Source organism: Tarenaya hassleriana, unplaced genomic scaffold, assembly GCF_000463585.1.
Source record: "Tarenaya hassleriana unplaced genomic scaffold, ASM46358v1 Cleome41, whole genome shotgun sequence".
Taxonomy (NCBI): Eukaryota; Viridiplantae; Streptophyta; class Magnoliopsida; order Brassicales; family Cleomaceae; genus Tarenaya; species Tarenaya hassleriana.
The window spans coordinates 778,952-798,237 of NW_010966933.1; the positions used below are offsets into that span (position 1 = coordinate 778,952).

A 19,286-nucleotide genomic window follows, 5' to 3' on the forward strand; every position below is an offset into this window, starting at 1 on the left:
TGGAAAATAATTCAATATTGAAACAACAACAAAAATGCGAACGTAAAATAATTAAACATCAAAAAAGTCCGACAAGCTTAACACCAGAATCAATCACGTATATTCATTCCCATTAAAGGACGACGACCAGACGCGAGAAGAGAACCACCCCCAAGATCTAAAGCCATGACAAAACTGAAAAAAGAGAGAGAATCTCTGTCCAAACGACAACATGACGAGATGAGGTTTTTTTTGGATATACAATGCAAATGTAGAACGAGAACGACGAAAGCAAATGTCTCTGGTCTCTGCATAGGAAGTAACAAAATCCTCTTTCGAGGTTTCACCTATGGATCTTTTGTTCCGGCTCGAGAAAAACTTTCTCAAGATACGAGCAAAAAGACGATTTCTTTGCACTGCCCATCACGAGTCCTTGTCAAAGATCATACCTTTTTGACGATTTGAACCACATCCTCGTCCTCGAGCTCGTGTTCCTGTAGTGTTTCCATACATTATATAAGTTATGTTCTGTTCGGAGTAGGATCGGTCCGAGTATAATAACATGGGAATTGCGAGAGACGATGGCAGGGGAATTGTAAACTATGGAACCGATCAAAGGACTGACCTTTCCAACTCTCTGAGGCTTGTGTTTGGCACTTGAACCCCATACAAGAGCACTGCCACAGTAGAATATACTCGTAAGCGGATGAGAAAATGTGAAGTTTTAATCTTGCTGCTGCTTTTTTACATCTAATTTAGCATACAAGGAGGACTAATAGTTGCAGCGTGAGAAATTCCACTTACTACTTGAACTGTTTAAGCATGTCCTTGTGAATCCGGGTGCAGAAATCCTCAACGGTTCTCCTCTTGGAAGATAAGATAACGGGATCATCGTAATCTGGATTCATTCCCTTAGGTTTAGTGTAAATCCGAGTTAGATTAAGATATTCCCATATCTTATCCAGCAGACCGTCCAGGTTCCATTCCAGATGAGCACTGCAGGAAAAACGGGTCGGGGTAAAAACATATATAGAGCGGAGATAGAGGGAATAGATGTAAAAGAAGGAAGATGGAAAGCAGATAACTTTGCAGAACCTGCTCACAAATTAACCAAATCACCTGATAGGGCAGTAGTGAGGCAGTTTGTCCAGAATTTCGAGCTCTTCAACTGTGATTTGATCGATCTTGTTGATAACATAGATACAAGGCATATATATCCGACTGCCCTCAATGACGTCAATGAGGTCATCAGCAGTTGCATCATACCGAAGGGTGATGTCAGCATTGTGCATCCGGTACTCACTGCAAATCGCCTTGACAGTGTCTAGGTCAAGGTGTGTGGTAGTGACAGTAGAAGTAAGATTGATACCACCTTTGTCTTTCTTCCTGAATGTAAGATTTGGAGGCTCCTTGTTCAACCTAAAGCAGTGAAATGAATGATATCAATTCATGACCCTCAAAAAAGACAAAGTGGGAGGAAAGAAGCATAGAGAGAGGACATTGAACATTCATGTTCATGACTAATATGTAATAACATGAACAAATTCTAAGTTCAGACCCAAAAAAAAGCTTTGAAAAAGATCCACGATGAAAATGTTGTTCCAGTAACCTATCGATGGGCAAGAATAAGGATGTCTCAGATTCTCAGTTTGAGATCGAGACATGAAATTATAGTTTAGAAACATCCAATAGATCCACAAGTAATACCAGACAATAGTCAAACTACTCATTCAAGCAAATGCTCAGTCACAAAACCAAGCAGGACTGAAAAAAACGCTAGCAATAAAATACACATTTACAAGGTTATGGGTGAACTACCTTATTCCAAATCCCTCGAGCTCTTTTTCGATGAGACGCTTGTGAGTTATTGGTTTTATGGCATCAAGAACTATTAAGATGCAGTTGCACGTCCTCGCAGTACTTATAACCTGGAATTAGCGACACAACTTAGTTTGGTAAGCTTGACTAGATTCATAAGCAAATAAATGTGTAGAGAGAAACCAAAAGCACGTAAAGTTATCAGACCCATCAATATGAAAGTTCTGGCATGCACGTTGGTCTTACCTGCCGTCCTCTACCCTTTCCATCCTTAGCACCCTCAATAATACCGGGTAGATCTAACAACTGAAAAGCCACAGATTTCATCATCAGTAAAACATTCCCACGATATGTGTATACATACATACATACATACATACATACATACATACATACATACATACATACATACATACATACATACATACATACATACATACATACATACATACATACATACATACATACATACATACATACATATAGTCTGCGATTCTGATACCTGAATTTTAGCTCCACGGTACATGATAACACCGGGAATGCATGTCAATGTGGTGAACTCGTATGAAGCAACCTGCAAATTACAGTAATAGGTTGGATAACAAGCAAGTATAAAGCACGATTTGGATATATTGTAAGGTCTATACCTACTTAAAATTCCGAATGAAGGCCTGAAAATATCATCATATCCTTTTTTACACAAAAAACTTCAACAGAAAATCATAAAAATGCAAATTTCAGTGGCCTAAATATACTAGGAACTGCTAATGAAATTGAAGACTCCAAATCTAAAACGTCTTAGATGTCGGAAATAAAACCAAAGGCAAGATCTTCAACAGCAGTTGAATACCTCAGAAAACGTTCCTGTCAACTTGTTTAGGAGCGTGGATTTGCCAACGGAAGGAAACCCAACCAGACCAACTCTAGCGTCTCCACTTTTCGTAACATCAAAACCTTCTCCAGCAGCAGCACCACCTTTGGAAGTTGGGGTAAGGAGTTCCCTCCGCAACTTCGCAAGTTTAGCCTACAAAATAGAGCGATGACATGAAGAACATCATTGAAATGACAAACAGAAAGAGTAGCAACTAGTTCAGGAAAAGAAGTATGGAAAATTCTCTAAGTTACAAACTCATATCCATTACAAAAGAATAGATCCCAAAACACAATGTACAAATACACCCAATGGAAAGTTGAACTGCCATATAAGAACTAATGTAAAAGAAATTTCCAGATATCGGAAATTGTACAGTGCCAACCTGTTTGAGCTAAGCAGCTTCACAGAAATTAATAACAGCCCTGATACTACATTTCTATTTGAAAAAAAACTCTTGTTACCGAAAAACGAAAGAACGATTAAAAACACAGCAGCAGTCAGTGAGACAACAGAATGCAACGTTCTCAACATCTTCTTTTTAATCTAAATCCCAATTCTACCATCACTAGGAAGATTCCATGACATTGACGTAACTCGTTGATCAATCATTCAGTATAGTTCCTCAACAACAACCACTGACCTTCCCTCTCAGAGATATGAAAAAGGATTTCAACAACTAAACGACCGATAACTTCGACCTTAGCTGAAATTCGATTTCATGAATTGAAATATCATTCAAAAAAAAAAAAAGATTGTACCTTTAGCAAACCCAGATGATGCGCCGTGGCTTTGTTCTTCTGGGTCCTCGCCATCTGCGATCAACAAAAACCCAGATACTCATATTTCTCATAATGGATTATCCATAATTTTATAAAAAAAAATCCCATTGTTCAGAGCCTGATAGCTGAGGACATACGGACAAGTAAATTTAGATTCAAGTCGAGACATTTCGAGACAAGCAAATCTGGGAAACCACAAAAGGGTTGAGAAGAGAAAGATTTCCCGATCCCATTAAAGTCTCACTCGCTTATTCGGCATCCAAACATGAAAATGAACCAGGGGATCGAATAAATTTGAAAGGAACGAATTGAGAAAGTACCTCATCTTCGATTTCTTTTATCTTCTGCATAACGGTCGCCATTGTTGCAGCAGCAAAGAGCTCACACGGGGGCCGCTTAGAGGCAGAGGAAAGAAAAGACACTCAACAGAAGATCGCCGGAATCCAGAAGAATCTTAGGGTTTCTGCTTCACCGCCAGATTAGTGACGCGAATTAGAACAAAACCGGTTTAGAAACCGGACCGGATAGATTTATGTGTTCATGTCGGTTAGCTCAATTTACTGGGCTTCTATTGAAGCCCACCCGACATCTATTTGGGCTCCCATCATCTTCATCAACATCATCATCTTCATCATCACAAACATCATAAACATCATGATCAACATGGGGTTAGGTTTGGTTGGTTGAAATACAAAGAATGGCCGCTATGATGACCTGATTTGACCTCGTTTTTCTCTGTGGCCACACAGACACATATGTGTGTATATATGTGTATATATATTTTTTAATATACTAATTCTTACATCTTATTTTGTAGGTCCAATAAGATTGTGTCTCACCTACCAAAGTCCCATTTACCAACTTTCCAGTGTAGGGCCCTTGACATCAAATATATTTACCGCTCTGTGTATTTTATTTTAATACGATTTTTTCTTTCAATAATCACAAAAGCTTTTAGACCATTGTTTATAATATATATATATATATATATATATATATATATATATATACACCAGTAGTGTTTTTGCATATTTTAAACCCCGTACATGACTCTCATATACAAATTATAAGCTAGACATGAGTTGTCTACCATCTTAAAACATGTGTTATTTTATCAGAAAAAATAATTTTAAAAAATAGTCGCACAAGGACAGAGAAAAGATTTTATCAAAAAACTATTACATGGACTGACTTATCATAATTAAAGCTACTTAATAAAATAAAATGCCCTTTTAAAATGATCAATATCCCTAAAGTTTTTCCCTTTGTAACGTATTAAGCTTTTGAAGAAGGGACAAAATTTGACAAACAATGGATATTCTTAGTTGATAATACAACTATAAAAATTATCCTTTTAGCTAACGTATGAATTCGATTTATACAAAAGAGTAAAAATTCATTAATACAATTTACAATCCATACATAAGACCAAGAGATAATCCAAAATAAAACGACTTACATGCAAGAAAAAGGAAAAATGTCAAAACAAGAATACGAATACAAAGAACACCCAAACATATCTATACATGAAAAGCTGATAATTCTTCAAAATTACTTCACGATCATGAAATCCCAACTTTGCAGTCGAAAGGATTTTTTTTTTAATGTTGCTGGTGTTATCGTGGTGGTAAAAATAAAATAAAATTAACCATTAAAGTTATGTATAATACACAAATATTTAAAACAAACAATTTATAAAATTTATAATTAGGTAAAAATATTCATATGAGAAGCATTAATAAACTCATCACAGTTTCACCCTTACCAACCCCCCTTCGCCTTCATCTTCTCCATCGGACCCAGCTGATAAGTGCGTGCCGAATAAGAAGGCAGGTGAAGGAGAACTAAAAGTAATTATAAGACAAAACCCACACCAAATTAATCGATCTCTGTGAGAAAGATCGGTTCTTTCGTATCTGGGCTCTCGGAAAGTGTCCTCCTTTCGTGTATTTTGCGCCGGAGGCGGAGGAAATCTCAGGTAATTCCTTATCGATTATTGAATTTCTGAGTGTCTATGTTCTTTCTGGATTGTTATGTCCCCTTATTACGGGGTTTCTTATAGAATTTTAGCTTGCATTAGATTAGCTCTTCGACGGTTACTGTGTAAATTTTATGGTGATTGGATTTAGTTTGAGATTTTAATCGGGTTCGTTTTGTGTCGTAAAGCGAAATCAATGAGAATTTTGGCCTTCACCGCAGATTTTCTCGGGAAATTTTTTGTTCTTTGTTTCTGTTTGTAGGATGGCGAAATGATATGTCCTTTCCGGTGGGAAAGTGCATTTGTTGATTGCTTTGAATGTAAACATCTGTTTTTCCGGGAAAATTCTACTGAAGAGTGATAATGATTTTATCTGCTTCTGAAAAGAAACCAACTTTTTATCTCATCGGCATCAATCTATTTTGGTGTAAGTTGATTACTGAGTTTCCTTTCCTGATCCAATCCCGGAAACGGGTGAGTTTTGATTTTCTGTTTCCCAGTTCTGGTGATTGAATTTGTTCATGGGTTTGTGTGGTTACCTTTTTTTTGGTCAAATTTCGGGACTTTTGTTGCCTATATAGCTTAAAACCAATTAGGGTTTTCCATTCAATGTCTGTTGGGGCAGTAATGTTTTGAATTGTGATAAAAGTTTTGATTTTTTAGTGAAATTTGTTCCAATTACATTGTTTGCGTTTGCAGGATTCTGAATTCAAGTTAAGCTTTCAGTCTTTCTGGTAACTGCAGTCAATCTGCTTATCAAATATCTCGGAGTGGATCCATGGAAGCAGCTACTGCTCAGAGGTTTCAGTACCCATCATGGATTGATTGGAGGAATTTCGAGGGAAAGCTGCTGCATGGTTCTTTGCGGTTTTCTCAGCAAGCTAGGGAGGATAAAAGGTTTAAAGCTCTTGCCGTAGCTCGTTTGCAACCCGAGGAAAGAAGTGATCATCGTCAATTAGTCTCTTCAGGGGTTTCATATTCTGGGAAGAACTCTCCAGGTTGTTACAAAAGCGTTCGGATGAGTAGATTGATTTCTTCTAGTATGATGATTAATCCCTTCATTAGCATGTGAAATACATTTGCCCTGATTGCTCGGTTACACGGGATTTGAAAAGTTCATATCTTTTGCAAATGATGTGATTCAATCTGTGATCTGGTTGCTTATCGAGATCTTTTGCCACCTTTTTTTGTAGCTTCGTTATTGGAGACTGGGATTGTCCGTTCTCCCTTCGACGAAGAGTTGATTTTGAAGGCAAGTTAACACCATTTAACCACACAAAGACAGTGTACTCAATTATCTCGAGCTTTATTGAATCTTTGATCTTTTCAGAGAAAAGCAGAAGAGGTGAAGCCATATTTAAATGGACGGCCTATATATCTCGTTGGTTAGCTTCTTCCCGTGTTCCTCTTTTTTCATCACATCTACTAGACAATTGACATTTTCCTGACAAATAAATGCAGGAATGATGGGTTCTGGAAAGACAACGGTGGGCAAGTTAATGTCGAAAGCACTTGACTATTCATTCTTTGATTGGTACGGTATATGCCCTTCAAGTGTGTGCTATCTTCATTGTAAAATAGTATCGGTCTTTGTCGGTACCTAGAAAAGGAAGTTGCTCTTATTTGTTATATCGCAAAATGAATGGAAGAAGCCTGTTACCTGACCTGTTTTTCGGATCTTGAGGGGATATTATGCATATGGTGTTGATACGATGGAAAAATTACTGACTTTTGACATTTACGTGGGATGGTTTAGTGATACTTTGATCGAGCAGGGTATGAATGGGACTACTGTTGCTGAGATCTTCGAGTGCTATGGAGAGAATTTCTTTAGAGCAAAGGAGGTTAGTTTGGATCGAAATATGTAAGGTTGAAGAACATGGATTCTCTTAAAGATTATGAACTCGATTCAGCATTGTGATTGTGACCGAGACATGTAGTACTTGAATGTTTTTTAAATGTAGAACTGTTTATGATTCAGAAGATACATTGCATCATTTCATGGATACTGCTGCCATAAGTTTCTGACACAAAGCATCGAGCTCTGCTTCGTTCTGTCTTTGTTCTTTGTTTTTACTGCACCTTAGTATTCCCATTGATGGCTGGTACATGCTATTTCCTTCTTGTAGACCGAGGCACTGAAGAAGCTCTCTCTAATGTATCAAGTCGTTGTCTCCACCGGCGGAGGTGCAGTAATAAGACCCGTTAATTGGTTTGCTTTCCTCTCTCTTCGTTAGATTCTCATTTCGTAAAATTCTTTTTCGATTGCAACCCGTATCCCGAAATATAATCCGTTGTTATCAGGAAGTGTATGCATAAAGGAATAAGCATTTGGCTAGACGTGCCACTGAAAGCATTGGCGCATAGGATTGCTGCAGTCGGAACGAATTCACGGCCTCTCTTACACGATGAATCAGGAGATGCATACACAGTTGTATGTCCATTTGCTCGTTATTTTCCGAGTTTTTATGATAAAAAAAAACACACAGAAACATGAGACAGAGTTCATGCATTTAGGCATTCAAGCGCCTTTCGACTATCTGGGAGGAGAGGGGAGAATCGTACACGAACGCAAACGCAAGAGTCTCCTTAGAAAGTACTGTCCTTTCTCGAATCCCGGTTTCAGTTCAATTGGTTCAGATCCATCCAAAGGTTTAACCTTTTCTGAGAATGGTGGTGTTGTGGTATTCGTTCAGGAATTGCAGACAAGCTCGGCTATGGAGATGTATCAGATCTCACACCGGCCGAAATCGCCATCGAGGTTTGTAACTTCATCTTTTACCTCTTCTCTGTCTTTCCTTTTGAATCTGCTTTGGTGGGTTTAAGGCTTTGACGTGAAATTATATATAAATACTTAAAATCAAAACCAGGCCTTTGAGCAAGTCCTGAGCTTTCTAAACCAAGAAGACGGCGGTGTGATCTCGTCCAGAGACCTCTAGCTTTTCTGCAGTGTTGATGTCGGGAATTCACCAGTTATGCCTTTGTCGGAATCTTAAAACATCAAATGTAATGTTTGTTTGCGGAAGATTCATTACATGTATATACATACACATTATATATATTATATACGTACAAATTTATAGTTCTCTTGTTAAGAATAAGTTTGTACGAGCTTTTGATGTTTCTTCTTCGTTGGCGAAAGTGTAATCCATAATCACTGAGCAAATATGTTCACTTTTTTTATTATTCCAATTATACGAACTAAAGCAAATGTTGAGATGGCCGAGTTGGTCTAAGGCGCCAGATTAAGGTTCTGGTCCGAAAGGGCGTGGGTTCAAATCCCACTCTCAACATTGAGACCTTTTTTTTTCCTTTTTCTTCTTGGCCTGTGTTTGCCATTTGCTGACGTGGCAGCAAACACGAGAGCCGTGGGCGAGCAGCAATCCACGCGCCTAAACGGCTTAGATGATCACAGTAGTCTTAAAGGTGGAGGGAGAGGCTCTTTGTATGTATGAGGTCGAAGAGTACACGTCGTGTCGTTTTTTCGTTAGGTTGTATACGTGGCTCCCGTTTCTCAGCTACGTGCTTTTCAAGGGGGGAAATTAACACTTGGGGGTGGACGACTTCGTGTCGTTTTGCAGACACAAACCTTTAGAAGGCATATATATATATTCACATCTAACAAATGCTTTGTTGGTAAAATTTATTTTACCCAAGAAATAAGTACGCGCTTGTGGAAATAGAATATATTTTCAAAGAGAAAAGAAATTCGAAGCCATCAGAAAATAAATAAATAAATTTTAAAAAAGGGAATGGAGCTCACGTAACACCTAAGATGTAGAATCCTCGAAGATCATCAGCCTGTCTGAGGTCCCTGGCCTTTGGGGAAACCCGGTCGGGTCGGACCTTTTGCGGGTTTGACCCGGATGACCCTTTCTTCTACCTCTAGCTTCTGATGATCAAAAACATGAAATCCAAACAAAACTAAGTTAAATAGATAAAACGAACTAATTCGGGGTTTGAGTATGATTTTTGTACAATCCCAGTAATATATACATATACATACACTTGCCTCTGCATGTTGCTCGTCCTGACCTCCTTCCTCTTTTCCTGTATGTGTGTATGTATATATATACACAAGTCATCAGAGAAGATTGTAGTTTAGTTTTAATGTGTGTGTATATATATGCATACATGTACATGCCTCTGCATGGTTGTGTTGCAAATTAATTACCTCTTCTGCAAAACTTGAACAATCGAGAGATTCTCTCCTTGACATCTCCGGCAAATCTCTCCATTTTATCTCTCATGAACTCTAAGAGAAAAAAAAAAAGGAGAATATAATATACGTTTATTGGATATATATATATATTGCACCATTCATTTATATTCAGAAGAATAGGCTGTCGGTCTGGCGTTCTTCGGCTCCTTGCATGTGCTTCGTTTTGTCTTCTTTTGAATAAATGACATGACAACATATTATTATATATATATATATATATATGGAATTGCTAATGTTGAAAGCGAAATTTCGTGCATATTCATTGAATCACTGAAAACTAAACCCTAGATAAACAAACTCCCTTCCCAACATTAGTTGTAACCAATTAACATACAATTCTACCTGATGTTTCGAACATTTGCGAGGCCGAACGTCTAAATCATCGATGAGATGGGAGGAAAAAAAGAAGAAGAAAACGTTAGAGATGTGTACAGCATATCTAATATAATATATATAGGACCTATTCACATAAATTATTATTTTTTTAAAAAACTATTATATAAGATGGTCAGAGCAATGTATCTGTTGCGTTGCGTGAGTCCAAGCGAATGTTCCGAGAGGAAAGGCCATTGTCTTCTGCGTCCAAAGAATCTTGATGAGTCCAAAAGGAAAGAATTCGGCGAGTCATCACGTGTGTGTGTGCGTAAATATATATATATATATACTATATAGTGTGTGTGTACATATACATATATATATATATCAAAATTTGCATGCAGTATACATTCATCTATATGCATGTATCTCTGTGAACGAGTTCAGAGATCAGATAAAAGAAATTCAGATGAGGTGGGTGATCGAAAGGTACATGCTGCGTTCGCTTTTTGTCCATGGCTGCTGTCCGAATACCCTCTTACCCACTATTCCTTAACCTTCCATTTAAATAATAACAATATTGATTTTAAATGTTATCCGTTATTATCATATTAAAAACACCTTCATATGTACTAACTAAAATCCAATAATAATAATAATCATAATCATATCATATATTACTTATTTTGGAACATATTTGCAATTGGATAGTCGAAGAAAATCCATGAAACAGTATATATGTAATATGTTGTATTCACTCGTGGGTTGAGAACTTTTTAAAAGAAACTACAATAAGTTTAATGATATGTCCTAATTTGAGAAACGAAAGATTCCGGGGCTGTTTTTGTTTTCGTATGTATTTAAGGTTGTCATATAGTTCCTAACATTAGATACCCATACATAGGTTTTGGCATTAGGGAAACGACGTTTAAGGAATTGATAATGAGAAGAAATGTTTGTAACGTTAACACATTTTAAACAGTCCATACGAAGAAATAAAAAATATAATATAAGAAAAATAGTTCCAAGAAGAGGCCAAAGTATCAAAGCTTGGGTGGTCTATTGGGTGGTCTAGTGGTGAGAGAACATGCAAATCATACTCTCATCCCGGGTTCAAACCCAAACGTGGGTAAATGCATTCACATGGGCTTCCCCGATCTTCTGGGAGATGTAGTCGGGCCAAAAGGTCCGGTGAACTTTAGGATTATCAAAAAAAAAAAAAAGGCCAAAGTGACAGAAAAAACCTAGCGGCAAAAGAGTGAATACCAAGAAACAAAAACACCCCCACAAGTTAACCAACGCAATAAATTCAATTAGTTTAAATTTAATTAGCATTTAAATAATAAGAGTAATAGAGAAGGTGAATTTTTTTTTAATATAATAAAAGAGAGAGGTCATTAAATGGAGAGTGGTGGTGTGTAAGTAAGAACGCAGGGAGACAGGTGAGGCCAAATGACTGAAAGGCCACCAAACCCTAGGTGGAATTAAAGGAGAAGGGAGAAAGATGGAAAGTTGCAGAGGAGAAGGGAGAAGAGACGAAGTGGACAGTAATGGTTTTCCATGTTCATGCCCATGGTTCCTTCACAAAGCTGTCGAAGCCATCTTCAAGTGTCTTGGTCTTGACTCTTGTTCTTCTTCATCAGAAGAATACGACCCAGGAACTGAAACGGTTCTCTCTCTCTCTCTCTCTCTCTCTCTCTCTCTCTCTCTCTCTCTATAGTTCAGTCATTATAGGTTATGATTGAGAAATATGCATGTATATAATGGATGCGATTCATCAGGGAGAAGAGACAGGAGTTGTATCGATGATTACAAGATTCATAAGGAGGAGGAGACCGACGCCGAAGGCGACAACCGGACCACCTGGTCAAGTTAACTGAGCATATATATATATATATATATATATATATACATAACTTGCTTTAATTTCCCATCCTTTTTCTTTGTTGGTTATTTGTTTGCTGTTCATTAAACACGCTTTATTATTATTATTATATGTAGGAAAAAAAGCTGATGTTTTATTTATTGGGTAATATCATATCTTTGTTCACCTTTCAAATTCTATGCATGCATATATGCAAGTATTTGTTTGCTCTTTCTCTACTATTGATTATGTAATAAATTTATATATTTATATAACATAATCTTCTTGTAATTAGAACTCATGGTTTGATTTTTAATTATGTAAAAAATTATGATGTATATATAAACAAGTAGAAGTCAAGACACCGCTAATGCATCAGCAACTCACCTGTAAACTGAATTTTCTTTTTTATGTATTAAAAAAAAAGAAAAATCGTATATAAATATCTAAACTTTTACAAAAATCTCAAATAAATATCCGAACTATAAAATTTTTATATAAATACCTAAACTTTTCTAAAATCCTACATAAATACATAGACTTCTAAAAAAATTTCAAATAAATCCAAAATCCGTTAATGACATCATTTATTTTTATTTGAAAAATAACTCAAGTTTGTATTTATTTGGAAAAAAAAATTAAAATTCTAGGTATTTATATAGAATTTTTAAAAAATTTAAGCATTTATATAAAAGTTTTATAGCTAAAGTATTTATATGATATTTTTATAAAAATTTAGGCATTTATATATTATTTTCTAAAGAAAAAAGAGAGTATTACAGCGTCTTCTTACACATCCGAAATAAGCAAAACCAAAAACCAGAAAATCGTAAACCAGAAAATAAACCGAAACAAACCGGAAATTAATACCAAACAACTAAACCAAGAACACCGAAATGATAAACGGCCCAAGGCATATCAGTGGGCCTTTTCAACACTTCTCAATGGACACACGACTACGTCTACTCGCCGTCGCCATCTTAGGACGGAGAGATTTCCATGTCATTGATTCCTCTTCGTCGGTCGAATTGTTTGCCCAGCTTTTCGTCCGTTAATGCATGGAACTCCCAGTTACGAGAAGCTCTGAACCACAATGACCCAGCGAAATCTCTTCTTCTATATCGAGATATGAAGCGCAATGGCATTGAGCCCAACTACTTGACCTTTCCCTTCGTCGCAAAGGCGTGCGCTAGGCTCTCCGATCTCAATTGCTGTGAAATCATCCATGCCCACGTTTTGAAATCCCCGTTTTCCTCAGATATGTTTGTCGGGACGACAATGGTTGATATGTATGTGAGATGTAATCGTCTGGATTATGCCACTAAAGTGTTCGAGAGAATGCCTGAAAGAGATACTGCTGCTTGGAATGTGATGCTCTCTGGTTTTTCTCAGCCGGGTATCACTGAGAAGGCGTTTTCTTTGTTTCGTAAAATGAGGCTCAAGGAGATCCCGCCTGATTCTGTGACTGTTTTGACTTTGATTCAATCTGCTTCTAGTGGAGAAAGTTTGAAACTTTTAAAGGCTTTGCATTCTTTTGGGACACGTCTCGGTATAGATTCGCAAGTTTCAGTTGCCAACACGTGGATTTCGGCCTATGCAAAATGCAGTGACTTGGATTCAGCAAAATCAGTTTTTGAATCCATTGACAAAGGTGACAGAACAGTAGTTTCTTGGAATTCTGTGATCGGAGCATGCGCCAATTTTGAGAACGCTTATGAAGCTTTCGGCTTTTACCGGTTGATGCTGCGTGAAGAATTTGAACCAGATTTAAGCACCCTTGTTAATTTGGCTGCTTCTTGTTCAAACCCTGAAGCACTAACTACAGGAAGGTTGATTCATTCTCATGCAATCCGTCTTGGTTCTGATCAAGATGTAGGTGTGGTTAATACCTTAATATCTATGTATTCGAAGTCTGGGGACATCTGCTCAGCTCGGCTTTTGTTTGATGCCATGTCTACCAGAACATGTGTTTCTTGGACTGTCATGATAAGTGGGTATGCTGAGAAAGGCAACATGGATGAGGCATTAGCCCTTTTTCTTGGCATGTGTGAAAGAGGAGAGAAGCCGGATGTAGTAACTGTGCTCTCCCTGATTTCGGGTTGTGGAAAGACTGGTTCACTGGATATTGGAAGATGGATTGACGCTTACGCTGATACTAACAGATTCAAGCGAGATAACATCATGATCTGTAATGCACTGATCGATATGTACTCAAAGTGTGGAAGTATACGTGAAGCTCAGGATATCTTCGATCGCATGCCCAACAAAACTGTTGTGACATGGACTGCGATGATAGCTGGATACGCATTGAATGGAATCTTCCTCGAAGCTTTGGAACTTTTCGATGAAATGATAAATTCGGTTTACAAGCCAAACCACATAACATTCCTCGCTGTTCTCCAAGCCTGTGCTCATTCGGGTTCTCTAGAAAAAGGGTGGGAAATCTTCCGCATGATGAGAGAAGTGTATAAAATCGATCCCGGGTTAGACCATCATTCTTGCATGGTAGATCTTCTTGGTAGAAAAGGAAGGCTAAAAGATGCCCTACTGCTCATCCACAACATGTCAGCTAAACCAGATGCTGGCATTTGGGGCGCACTGCTCAACGCTTGCAAGATCCACCGTAACATAGAGGTTGCCGAGCATGCGGCTAACCATCTTTTTGTGTTGGAACCACAGTCGGCTGCTCCGTACGTGGAAATGGCTAATATGTACGCATATGCTGGGATGTGGGATGGAGTAGCGAAGATAAGATCGCTGATGAAATGCAGAAACGTAAAGAAGCATCCTGGAGAAAGCGTGGTTCAGATGAATGGCAAGAATCACGTTTTTACAGTGGAAGACCGCGATCACCCTCAAGGCGAAGTGATATACTCGGTGTTGGAAAGTTTGAGTTTCCTTGCCAAAGATGAGATCTTTGCCCTGCAGTTACGAGGTAGCTATGAATATGACCGGTGAAACAAGCAAAATTTGAGTGCGGGCATTATCAAAGAGGTAACTGGTGGAGAAAGAGAGGTTGGAGAGAGAGAACATAGTGCTCGCCAGAGTCTGATAGCGACGTTTAGCGATAAAGAACCACTAGCGAAGACGCTTGACAAGTACGCCAAGGCCGTAAGGTGTGAACACTGCTTTATGCTATTCGAAGAAATCGGCAAGATCGATAAGTGGCTGCAATGCCTCCAGGTTTGATTCCAACCATTGTCACCTTCTCTTCCGAACTTTTTTTCCCCTTAAATTTGTGAGTTATACCTTGTGGGTAATGCGTAGTTTTGATTTCAGCTTCCGGGTCTTTGAAACCTTTGAATTTTATGCCAAAGTTTGGATTTTTATGTTTCAAACAAAAATAAAGTTTGGATTTTTAGCTTCTGGGTTGATTTTATTGGGATGTAGCCTCCGGAATTAAGTTGTTTTAGATCATAAGTATTTGCCCTCATGAACATAATATGTTACATCTCAATCACTGTTGTGGTTCTTCAGGAGTTCTGATGGATGCAGAGGCAGTGATAGTACATTGCCGGTACTCCAAGTTGATATCAGTCATCGCATTTAATTTGCAATCTCAGCAAGAAATTCCAGTCTCTGCAGATTTTTGAAAGCCTTGAACTGAAACAGAGTACCCTATTATTAGACTGATCCTCATTCTTCATCTCGGCCATGACCTTTCATTTCAGTTCATCTGTTCAAGTCTGGAGAGTGACAGATGTAGCAGACATGTTTCATTGTCGGAATCCACAAGCTTGTACGATGAGAGCGAGCAGCCATGCTTTCCCTTGTCAAAGATCAACTGAATCGGAGGAGAAAGTTAGCCACGTAGTTAATCTCCTTCAAATGATTTTCGGATGAGCAGTTTGGTAATCAGAAAAGTTCATCTCTTTGTATATGTACTGAAACAAGAATTGCAATATTAGTGAAGCCAATCAAAACAAGGGTTTGGCCATTCTCTCTCTCTCTCTGTGTATAATATTATTATATATGTACTTGTTTTCGTTGCTCATTTGGGCGTTTTCTCCATGTTTACCGCCAATTTCAGACATAAATGTTCGTCTTGGAGAAAAGTTCTCAACTTTCCAGGTTTTTGCCAAGATCAAGAGCAGAACCAGAGGTTTCGGATTCTTACATCGTACCTAAATCTAGTTTCATATGGTCCCATATCCACCCTCTCTCGCTCCTCGGTCGGACCTCTACATCCACCTCCTGCAAAAATCCCTCAAATCAAATGATCTCTTCACTGCGCAATCCGTTCATGGCCGAATCATCAAATCGGGTCTTGTTTTCAGCGTTTTCCTGATGAACAACCTCATGAACTTCTACTCCAAGACTGGTTACGCCATTGATGCGCGCAAACTGTTCGACGAAATGCCCCTGAGAACTGCTTTCTCCTGGAACACGGTTCTTTCTGCTTATGCTAAACGAGGAGAAATGGACGCTGCGCATGAGATTTTCGATAAGTTGCCTCACATGGATTCTGTCTCGTGGACAACAATGGTTGTGGGGTATAAAAAATCGGGTCGATATGGGAAGGCTATAAGCGTGATGGGGAAGATGATAAGGGAAGGAATTTTGCCGACCCAGTTCACGCTTACGGGTGTTCTTGCATCAGTTGCCGCCATTGATGGACTGGAGATAGGTAGAAAGGTTCATTCTTTGGCTGTCAAGCTCGGTCTTAGCGGCAGCATTTCTGTGGCGAATTCTTTGCTCAATATGTATGCAAAGTGCGGCGATCCCATGATGGCAAAAGTTGTTTTCGACAGAATGATTTCGAGGGACATCTCGAGCTGGAACGCTATGATTGCATTGCATATGCAGTTTGGTCGGATGGATCTTGCTCTTGCTCAGTTCGAGCAAATGTCTGAGCGAGATATCATCACATGGAATTCCATGATTTCTGGTTACAATCGCCATCGGTGTGATCTCGAAGCTCTAAAGATATTTTCGAAGATGGTGACAGATTCTTCTTTGTCACCAGATAGATTCACATTCGCGAGCGTGTTATCTGCTTGTGCCAATCTCGAGAAGCTTGATTCCGGGAAACAGATCCACGGGCATATTATCAGAACCGAGTTTGATCTTTCAGGGGTCGTGGAAAACGCCTTGATCTCGATGTATTCCAAGTCTGGAGGCGTCGAGACTGCTCGAAGAATCGTTGAACAAAAAGGAAGCTCAGATCTCAAAATCGAAGCTTTCACAGCTTTACTTGACGGTTACATCAAGCTCGGGGATATAAACCCGGCTAGAACGTTATTCGATTCGCTGAGAGATCGAGACGTAATCGCATGGACCGCCATGATCGTCGGATACGAACAGCACGGATTGTATGTTGAAGCTTTAAGCCTTTTCAGATCAATGGTTGCAGAAGGGCAAAGACCCAACAGTTACACATTTGCAGCAATGTTAAGTGTAACTTCAAGCTTGGCATCCATTGGCCATGGCAAGCAAATCCATGCGAGTGCTATAAGATCAGGTGAAGTCTATTCGGTTTCTGCGAGCAATGCTTTGATCACGATGTACGCAAAGACGGGAAACATAGCTTTGGCGAGACGGGTATTTAACTCGATACCCGGGAAAAGAGATACAGTATCTTGGACCTCCATGATTATAGCCTTTGCACAGCATGGCCATGGAGAAGAAGCGCTAGAGATCTTTGAGAAAATGCTGACGGAGGAGGGATTACGACCCGATCACATAACCTACGTCGGCGTTCTCTCGGCCTGTACTCATGTAGGGATGGTAGATCGGGGTCGTTGGTATTTCAGAATGATGAAGGAGTTGCATAGAATCGAACCGACCCTTAGCCACTACGCTAGCATGGTCGACCTGCTTGGACGAGCGGGTTTATTGCGCGAAGCACGGGAATTCGTCGAGAAAATGCCGATCGAGCCGGATGCAGTCACTTGGGGGGCACTCCTCTCGGCTTGCAGGGTCCACAAGAATGTAGAGCTCGGGAAATTTGCAGGGGAGAGGCTTCTTCTGATCGAGCCGGACAACAGCGGAGCATACTTAGCCATGGCTAACTTATACTCAGCTTGTGGAAAATGGGACGAAGCGGCAAAGGTAAGAAAGACGATGAAGGAAGGAAGAGTGAAGAAGGATAAAGGGTTAAGCTGGATAGAAGTGAAACACAAAGTCCATGTCTTTGGAGTGGAAGACAATGCTCATCCGGACAAGGACGAGATCTACAGAGCCATTGGAAAGATATGGGAGGAAATCAAGAAGATGGGTTTCTTGCCCGACACGGCATCTGTCTTGCATGACCTAGAAGAAGAGGTGAAGGAGGAGATTCTGAAACACCATAGCGAGAAGCTTGCCATTGCGTTCGGGCTGATAAGTACTCCGGACAGGACCACTTTGACGGTAATGAAGAATCTGAGAGTGTGTAATGACTGTCACTCGGCCATTAAGTTCATCTCCAAGCTTGTGGGAAGGGAGATAGTGTTGAGAGATCCGACACGGTTCCACCATTTCAGGGATGGGTTGTGTTCTTGTCGGGATTACTGGTGATTTTGTCTTAACAAAAAATAAATCGAAAGATTATTTGATAATTTTCTGGAAATATGATTTAGAAAGGAAGCTCCAACGGAAGCATGGATGCCATTTGGGTTTCATGATGTAAATTCTAAATAGCTACGTAAGTCCGAATTTATTTAATATTTCATAAAGTTTTATCAGATATATATATATACACACACACACACTGAATAATATAAACGTGATGAGATTAAGAGCACTTTGAGTGTAAATAGATTAATGAAATATTGTAATTCCTTTTCTTCATTCATAAACCGGCCCGAATAATACATAATCGTAATCAAACCAGTTTCTTTAGAAAATAAACATTTTTTGTATTATTAAATCCCGAAATCGAACGGGAAAACCGAAATGAGAAAAAAGGGGGTGAAAGGTCTAAGAGAGAGAGACAAGATTGAGGGACGACATATCCTCGGGCGACGCCGTAAGCGAAGTTACAGGCAGCGTTGACTTTTTACGCCGGCGCCGCCGCGGTCAACGTTATGTCGGAAAGCAGAATATTTGTGCATGGAACATTGCTGCTGCAGTTTAAGTTGATGGCGTTCTCCGTCACCGACGTTCCTGTCGCTTTTATGCTTTCCGTTTCACCGTTTCACCGGTTGAATTACCTAAGGTGGATTTCAATTTAGTATCTTTATATAATAAAACATTCGATTCTTATATATACCTATATATATATATAATATGTACGTACCGTTGGAGAGCAGTTATTTGGTCTACAAGCGTAATGTTGATCGATTACTATCGGGTTTTGCACGGACGCGAAAGTTAAGCGCTTGAACTAGAGCTTTCTGACATAGCCGGTTCCCGACTAGGATCGCCCACCAAAAAAAATCGAACTTACGTTAAATAATGTTAAATGTTATATGATATATATATATATATATATATATATATATATATATATATAATAAGAATAATAATACATAATA

The 19,286-nt window shown here is 38.9% G+C and overlaps 4 protein-coding genes and 1 non-coding gene across 6 annotated transcripts; 4 read left to right on the forward strand and 1 right to left on the reverse strand.

Annotated features, from left to right (window-relative positions):
• Positions 1 to 35: 35 nt before the first annotated feature.
• LOC104824857 (developmentally-regulated G-protein 3) lies at positions 36 to 3,946 on the reverse strand. The gene is made up of 10 exons (XM_010557037.1): positions 3,771 to 3,946; positions 3,430 to 3,483; positions 2,648 to 2,821; positions 2,300 to 2,371; positions 2,044 to 2,103; positions 1,798 to 1,907; positions 1,099 to 1,398; positions 784 to 975; positions 605 to 656; positions 36 to 473 (listed from the first exon to the last, which is right to left on the reverse strand). Exons 1-10 carry the CDS (start codon positions 3,810 to 3,812, stop codon positions 423 to 425), a joined length of 1,107 nt encoding a protein of 368 aa, XP_010555339.1. The 5' UTR covers positions 3,813 to 3,946; the 3' UTR covers positions 36 to 422.
• A 1,270-nt stretch (positions 3,947 to 5,216) lies between these two features.
• On the forward strand, positions 5,217 to 8,510 carry LOC104824858 (shikimate kinase 1, chloroplastic-like). 2 transcript variants are annotated; one of them, XM_010557040.2, is made up of 11 exons: positions 5,217 to 5,428; positions 6,173 to 6,426; positions 6,622 to 6,680; positions 6,759 to 6,813; positions 6,890 to 6,962; positions 7,185 to 7,272; positions 7,558 to 7,640; positions 7,733 to 7,862; positions 7,946 to 8,024; positions 8,125 to 8,189; positions 8,299 to 8,510. In XM_010557040.2, the coding sequence occupies exons 2-11, from the start codon at positions 6,207 to 6,209 to the stop codon at positions 8,365 to 8,367; spliced, it is 921 nt and encodes a 306-aa protein (XP_010555342.1). In that variant the 5' UTR covers positions 5,217 to 5,428; positions 6,173 to 6,206; the 3' UTR covers positions 8,368 to 8,510. The 2 variants fall into 2 exon arrangements, with proteins under 2 accessions (XP_010555342.1, XP_010555341.1); XM_010557039.1 differs by having other exon boundaries at positions 5,218 to 5,428; positions 6,128 to 6,426.
• Positions 8,511 to 8,640: 130 nt separating this feature from the next.
• Positions 8,641 to 8,721, forward strand: TRNAL-AAG. Its single transcript has one exon. It is a non-coding gene; the product is annotated as a tRNA-Leu (tRNA).
• Positions 8,722 to 12,756: 4,035 nt separating this feature from the next.
• Positions 12,757 to 15,777, forward strand: LOC104824861 (pentatricopeptide repeat-containing protein At4g19191, mitochondrial). The gene is made up of 2 exons (XM_010557042.1): positions 12,757 to 15,012; positions 15,307 to 15,777. The coding sequence occupies exon 1, from the start codon at positions 12,829 to 12,831 to the stop codon at positions 14,785 to 14,787; it is 1,959 nt and encodes a 652-aa protein (XP_010555344.1). The 5' UTR covers positions 12,757 to 12,828; the 3' UTR covers positions 14,788 to 15,012; positions 15,307 to 15,777.
• LOC104824859 (pentatricopeptide repeat-containing protein At2g22070) lies at positions 15,667 to 18,457 on the forward strand. The gene is made up of 2 exons (XM_010557041.1): positions 15,667 to 15,757; positions 15,860 to 18,457. Exon 2 carries the CDS (start codon positions 15,970 to 15,972, stop codon positions 18,325 to 18,327), a length of 2,358 nt encoding a protein of 785 aa, XP_010555343.1. The 5' UTR covers positions 15,667 to 15,757; positions 15,860 to 15,969; the 3' UTR covers positions 18,328 to 18,457.
• Positions 18,458 to 19,286: the final 829 nt, after the last annotated feature.

Bases quoted from the DNA above. Each gene is read 5' to 3' on its own strand.
- LOC104824857 (XM_010557037.1), bottom strand. From the start codon at position 3,812: ATGGCGACCGTTATGCAGAAGATAAAAGAAATCGAAGATGAG. The intron at 2,822-3,429 runs GTACAATCTTTT...TCTATTTTGTAG, and splicing joins ATCATCTGGGTTTGCTAAAG to GCTAAACTTGCGAAGTTGCG. The intron at 474-604 runs GTCAGTCCTTTG...GAAACACTACAG, and splicing joins AGCCTCAGAGAGTTGGAAAG to GAACACGAGCTCGAGGACGA.
- LOC104824858 (XM_010557040.2), top strand. From the start codon at position 6,207: ATGGAAGCAGCTACTGCTCAGAGGTTTCAGTACCCATCATGGATTGAT. The intron at 6,681-6,758 runs GCAAGTTAACAC...TGATCTTTTCAG, and splicing joins ACGAAGAGTTGATTTTGAAG to AGAAAAGCAGAAGAGGTGAA. The intron at 8,190-8,298 runs GTTTGTAACTTC...AATCAAAACCAG, and splicing joins CGGCCGAAATCGCCATCGAG to GCCTTTGAGCAAGTCCTGAG.
- LOC104824861 (XM_010557042.1), top strand. From the start codon at position 12,829: ATGTCATTGATTCCTCTTCGTCGGTCGAATTGTTTGCCCAGCTTTTCG.
- LOC104824859 (XM_010557041.1), top strand. From the start codon at position 15,970: ATGGTCCCATATCCACCCTCTCTCGCTCCTCGGTCGGACCTCTACATC.